The sequence below is a fragment of the Phaethon lepturus genome, unplaced genomic scaffold (assembly GCF_000687285.1).
Source record: "Phaethon lepturus isolate BGI_N335 unplaced genomic scaffold, ASM68728v1 scaffold1495, whole genome shotgun sequence".
Lineage (NCBI taxonomy): Eukaryota > Metazoa > Chordata > Aves > Phaethontiformes > Phaethontidae > Phaethon > Phaethon lepturus.
The window spans coordinates 104222-110595 of NW_010538139.1; the positions used below are offsets into that span (position 1 = coordinate 104222).

The 6374-nt window shown below is 43.5% G+C and overlaps 1 protein-coding gene across 1 annotated transcript in view; it reads left to right on the top strand.

Moving 5' to 3' along the window:
* The window catches only part of LOC104620449 (FERM, RhoGEF and pleckstrin domain-containing protein 1), a gene marked incomplete at its 5' end in the record, with an annotated part of 41556 nt that extends 36246 nt beyond the window's left edge, over positions 1-5310 (top strand). Inside the window, 3 exons of the mRNA XM_010286673.1 lie at positions 835-1022; positions 2873-2962; positions 5173-5310. Of these exons, the coding sequence (XP_010284975.1) occupies positions 835-1022; positions 2873-2962; positions 5173-5310 (416 nt within the window). The remainder of the gene's footprint in view (positions 1-834; positions 1023-2872; positions 2963-5172) is intronic.
* Between the last annotated feature and the right edge of the window lie 1064 nt (positions 5311-6374).

The following is a 6374-nucleotide window of genomic DNA, read 5'->3' on the forward strand; positions in this document are numbered from 1 at the left end:
TGGCTGCCTCCCAGAAGACAAAATGCTAATTTCAGTAATATTTAATGTAGTGTATATGAATCCATGGAAGTGTAATTAATTGTCTAATTTTTTAATATTTTTAATCCAAAATTAAATGGGACTCTTTATCTGTGATAATCTAAAGTTGTCATGCTTTGTGCATTAAAAGTATTGCTTTTCTTATGTAAATGTAATGCTAGCATTTCCATCCCAAACAATCAGAGGAGCATGGAAAGACCTACAAGGTATAATATACATACTTGTGTTGTGTGTAGAAATTGGGGAACTAGTAGTTTTCTCCCTTTATGTTAGATCTGACTGGTCTTAGCAGCAACACTGCTGTAGAAAGTCATCGTTTCTTTTTCTCTAGACTTCCACTAGATACATTTATTCTAACTTGTGTCCTGTAGCTCCCCATAAAGTACTGATTTGAGTCTTTGAAGTTCTACTTTGGTAGAAAGAATGGCACTCCTAGGGTGACTCCCTTGTTGTTGTATTTATTCTCTTTCATAGAGTGGATTACAATGGTGAAAATTTGGTATTAATTTGATGTTTAGCAGTAAATATTTCAGCTCAGCTGTATATGCCTTGATGCCTTCCCTACAGAGACACTAATTTCAGCCAGTTTCATCAGCTAAAAGAATGCTCACGTCCCTTGGTTAATGCAAGTGGATGCAATTCCTCTGTCTTCAAGTCCACTTGGACTAGTTTGAGGACCCTGATGGCTGTGTCTTGTAGTGTAATTTCACATGCTGCAACTTAAGGTTGTAACTCTTTTTGGTACTTTTCTAGACAGCTTGTCCTAACTTGTCTCTTTCACCATTTTTTTAGCAGGTTCTCTGACTGGCAGCCCTCACCTTTCAGAGCTTTCCATCAATTCCCAAGGAGGACCATCGGTGGCAAATATGTCTTTATCTCCAAACTTGAGCCCTGATGCCAAGCAGTCCTCTCCCTTGATCAGCCCTTTGCTGAATGACCCATCATGCATCAGGACTGATGATGAGGAAGAGGTTAAAAGAAAGGTAAGGCAGAGGCAGTTGGCCTTGGCTCTCTTCTGTGTGTTGTGTTGCAACTATTGCTGTTTGTCAAAGTGACTAATATCTAGACCCCCCGGGGCTTCATCATAGATCTACACAGATAGCTTGACTTGGGTCACTTGGTGTCTGCTGTCCTTGGTCATGGTGTGTCCAAGAGCATCCCTGTGCTCCTGAGGCCAAGCTCACAGTTTGGATTGGGTCAGGCCAGAACCACAGAACTGCTGTAGCTGAGGGCTCAGTGCCCTGGATTAATCCTCTGAACAGAAGTGCAGGAGTTAGGGGCCCCAGCTCCTCTTTAAGCAGCAGAGAGAAGATAGGTAGCTCTGTCCCTAAGGTTAATGTAGGATAAATCTGGGCCAGTCCTGTTGGTTGCAACCTTAAGAGCTTGTTTTGACAGGGTCTGCCATAAATCTAGCTTGTTTTTAAGGAGTGGAGTTTGGTACTTTGTTGTAACAAAACAATCAAGTCCATTGTATTATTGGAGGGAAAATTTCCAGGTGACAGAAGGAAGAGGAATGGCATTGAGCCCGTGCAGGAGTGTCCAACCCAGGCTCTCCAGTCTGTCTCTGTTGGGAGCACCACTGGGGAGCATTTGGTTGTGGGAGTAGAAAATGCTCCCTTTGAGCCACAGCCTGCAGGATTCAGCTGGGAGTGTTTGGCTCAGCCCTATCGCTGCAGCAAAGCCATAAGGGAGCATCACATCCAAAACTGCTTTTCAAAGATAGATTCTGTCTGAGCCAGCGTCTTCTGGGTGCCTGCTGGCTCATCCCTCCTGTGCTCAGGGTGAGAGGGGGTTGCTCTGGTCCTTCTGTTGCCTGCTTTTTCTCCTGAGCGTGGAGCATCTCTGGAGGAAGAAGGCAGGAACCCAGATGGCTTTGCTGGAAAGTGGGAGCCTGTGTAAGGAAGATCTCTTTTCCTACTATGCACAGGTAGCAAGATATGTGAGAGAAATTTGAGAAGAAGAAAAGCCAGGAATTGGTTAATAGACTCACGATTCTCTGTGTCAGTCCAAGTTACAGCAGCCAGTGACTGTTGTAGCTTATACCAGCTGATGTTGGTTCCTGTGGGGTTTTATACTGACCAGGAAATGCCTATACAGTCACCCCTTGCATCCCTTTCTAGTCCATCCTCTGGATCCCTGATCTTCAGGGAGGAAATGTAGCAGCAGAAGATGTATGGATGTTTTGCTCTTCCTTTTTGCTTCCTGAGCAACACAGAGCAATTTAGGATCCTTTGACTCCTCAGTGTTAGGAGGGCAAAACCACTTTTGCCTCTGGAATAACACAGGAGGATTTGGTGTTTTTTTCCTGAAATTTGAAATCTGTAGTTTACCTTAAAACCCTTCCCCTCTCCTACTGTTAGGTTGTCCAGCCACACTAGGAAAATCTTACAGATCTGATTTTTTTTTTTTTTTTTTTTTGAGAGTATTTTTTCTGTGGATTCTTACCCTGACCATGAAGCTTATAATAATCAGATAAAAATAATAATTTTTGTCATTTTGTCAAATGATTATCTAGCCTGCAAAGGATTTCTTTGTGAACTTCAGATGTGTGGAATAAGCTGAAAGGAACATCAGTGCCCCAAAACTGTAGAAATCACCTTGGCGGAAAAAAAAACCTCTCAAGAACCTATAGAAGGTGCTTGTTCTCTCCTGTTTGCAAGGAAGGATTGTTATAGGAGCTTCGTGGCTTAGGAACATTCAAGCATGAGTCAGAGTAACCACAAGCAAGGGTCGCTAGTTTGTAACTCTCCGGGTGATTGTTGTCTGCAGTTTTTTCCTACAGAAAGCAGCTCCATAAAAGCAGATGAAAACCTAATGTGTTTGCAATTCGCAGAGATTCCCAACTGAGAAAGCTTACTTCATTGCTAAAGAAGTAGCGACCACAGAACGAACATACCTGAAGGACCTTGAAGTCATCACATCGGTATGCTTACTTGAGCATTATTCATGAAACATGTGAAGCTCTAGTCAGCAACAGTATTTCATCTACTCCATTTAACATCTTAGCTGTTCCATGCTTTTATATTCTGCACTGTAGGTATTCTCTGCAGTGCACAGGAGTACAGCTCTAGGGAGGAAATAACACAAAAAGTAGAAAGTAGAGATTTGCACTGTGGTTAGTAACATGCACTACAAAACCATATCAGGTTGAGGAACTTGGGACACAGTTCAGTTATTTTTTTCTTGCTTTCATACTTAGTGGTTGTAATTACTAAAAATGCCTGTGGGTTTTCAATGACTTCTCTTAAAAATGAAGTAGCTCCCTAAGGGGACATGTAAATGTTTTCTCCTGGATTAAATGCCCTCCATTTAACATGAAATATTGTGGAGTACCTATCTGAATGGTTTTGATTTTTCAGTAAGTGAAACTGTCTGTTAAATGAGTTATTAATTTGTAGTATCTGATCAGAGTGTGATTGTTCAAATCGAGGCAAATATGTGCCGCCTTTGCACGTACACCAAGAGTCTTATTTAACTTCCAAGAGTAATGTGCACAAGATCTGGCCTTAAAAAACAATTGCCTGTAAAAGGGCACTGGATCCAAAACCTCTCATGGTATTTCAGCAGCACTGCCAGCTCCAGACCTCCCATCTCTTTAATCACCCAGTGTATGAAACTGTGAGGTGCCTTGCGACCTCCTGCATTGGTTGTTACAGTAAGGAGGAGATGCTGCAGGGAAGAGTCTGTTGGTACTAGCTGGGAACCAGGGCGAGACACCTTCTCCCCAGCTTTTCATCCGTTCCAGGAGCCCAGATGGCAGAGGCAGTTGATCTGACGCCAGTTTAGACATAGCCAATGTAGGCTGGCGCAGCATGGTTGTTACAGGCAGCAAGATAGCTGTGGCTCCACTGCCTGCCTACCCTGGCTCTCTGGGGAAGCCGGGCCAATGAGGGAAGAACCCAGGTTTTGTGGGACGGTGGTCATCGCTGCAGTCTCAACAGCAGATATGCTGTTTTCACCTTCTGGTTCACGCAGTGGTTGCAGAAACATAAAAGTTTTAGCTCTTCATAGCTAAACCCCATTTCCCACACTGGCCTTTATTCTTGTGGTAGGCAAATTTGAATTCGCTGTGTCACCAAGAGGCATACAGTTGGCTCTACAATAATCATCAGGCCCGACAGCTGTGCCCTATAGGTGACTGGCCCAGGAGGCCACTGAGAGTGAACAAGTAGCCAGTGTCATTGGAAAAGGTAGAAGGAATGATTGTCATGCATGAATTTTGAAACTTGGTAGGTGTGCAGTTCTTCAACCTTAGCTCTGCTCAGTGCAGAGATAAAGCAGGGGAGAGGGAGTCTTGGGAGGGGTCTCTCTTTATCTCAGGTCTGGGTCAGCTCCAGCTGATGCTGTGTCAATCAAGACTGCTGTAGCAGCCTTCTATGGTCCCAACAGCCTTCTAGGCACTGCTGGAAGTCAACCATAGATAGCTGGAACCCCTCAGGGCAGCGAGGAGGGAGTGAAGATAATAGTCTGTGCCACCTTGGCAAACCCCCAAGTCCTATGGCTTTACATCACCCCTGTGTCTACTAGAGAGAACTAAAAAGAATACAGAGCAAAACTGAGCAGGAGCCTGTTGCAGTCTTAACAGTGTTTGGCACTGACCCTCCTGTTTTCTGTTAGTTGCATCCTGGAAGTGCAAAGCACCATCCTTCTACTTGTTCACTTTGCAAAGTGCAGAATGTTCTCTATCCACACGCGAAGCAACGTGGGCTTCAGTGCTTACTGTACCAACTCCTGTCAAAGAAATTTCAGACAGAACTCAGCAAAAGAAAATGCAGAGCATGTTTTTTGTTTTTACTAGAACGTTTGCAAGTGTTGCGAGTATTGCAATACTCCTTCTTTTGCACCTGCAGTGTTTGCAAATAGTTTGTGTTGACCAACCAGTTCGGGCTTGAAAAGAATTTTCAAGATTAGATCAGTGATGGCCAAAGGGAAAGGAGTTTCTTTTTTAACCATGCGGGGCCTGACCACTGATAAAAGCACCAGTTCAGCGTGTAGGAGTGTCAGGGGTAGCTTGAGTTGTATTCCTAGAGCCAGCTAAATAAGGTGCTTACTGGGTTGGGTGTATAAAGACAGCAAATGATCATACCTGCTGCATTCCACCGCCTGATAATTCTGCTTCTTTTTCCTTTATAGTGGTTTCAGAGTGCAGTGAGTAAAGAGGATTGCATGCCCGAAACACTGAAAAATCTCATTTTCTCCAACTTCGAACCTTTGCACAAATTTCACACTGGTTTTCTCAAGGAGATTGAGCAGAGACTTGCTCTGTGGTAAGGCTGTTTTTTGTTATTTAGCTGTGTTATTTCATGCAGTTTAGCATTTTTGCATTCCCTTTTTGCCAACTCTTTGTGATCTACTGTAGTGACTCACTTGTGAAAGTCACAGATGTTGGTTATTAACAGACATATTATATATGGATATGTTGAATCATGCTTTGTTCATATTTACTCAACAAGCTCTGAGTATCTCAAGTCAGGTACAGACATATGCAAATGAGATCATAATTCTGGATGAAGCTTTCTCTTGCCAAATGTCAGTGTTTCTATATGGCAGCTCTTCTGAAAAACATGTTGCAAGCAAGGCTTATCGGTAGCGGTGAAGGACCAAGTTCTGTTTCTGTCAAATAGATGTAATCTGGGGGTGAATTTCAGAGACCAGTTTCCCATCCTGCAGCACTGCAGCTTTGACACTCTCAGGGTCTACAGTGCACTCTACAAATCAACAGAACATTAGAAGAGGACACTGGGCTTAAAAATTATCTATCCTTAGCATAATAGTGACAGTAGAACATGGCATTTTTGTGAAATAGCTATGAAGTGAGTAATTCTTCCCTAGCAGGACTTCTAGTTCATTTAACCACTGATACCTGAGCAGAGGCAGCACATAGAAGCCCTCTCCTTGCTCTGATTAGACCTGTCTGGACCAGATTGTCTTGCTCTGCATAGACATTTTTCAATACTTTATCTTCAGTGCTGGGAGCCCAGCTTCTTCTTCTTGGTTAGAAAAGTGACACTGGAAGATCAGGTGAAAGCAGAACAGGCAGACCTGATGAGTGCTAATCAGTTTAATGCCTCTTTAACTAGTTAATAAAACCAAAAGCAGAACACAGTCTTAGAGTGTGTGAATTTAGCTCTTGCTTGTGGTGTGACGAGCAAGGTCACTGAATGAAACACAAGACATTGCAGACTCGTGCTATCCAAAACCCACCCCACACAGTTCCAGAATTAGTGGGCATTTTCTGGGAAGAGGAGAATGTGATCCTGCCTCTTAGAGCTGACATCCTCACCCTCACCTGGAAGCTGACGCTTCCTGAAGGACAAAAGGGTCCAGGAAGGCTG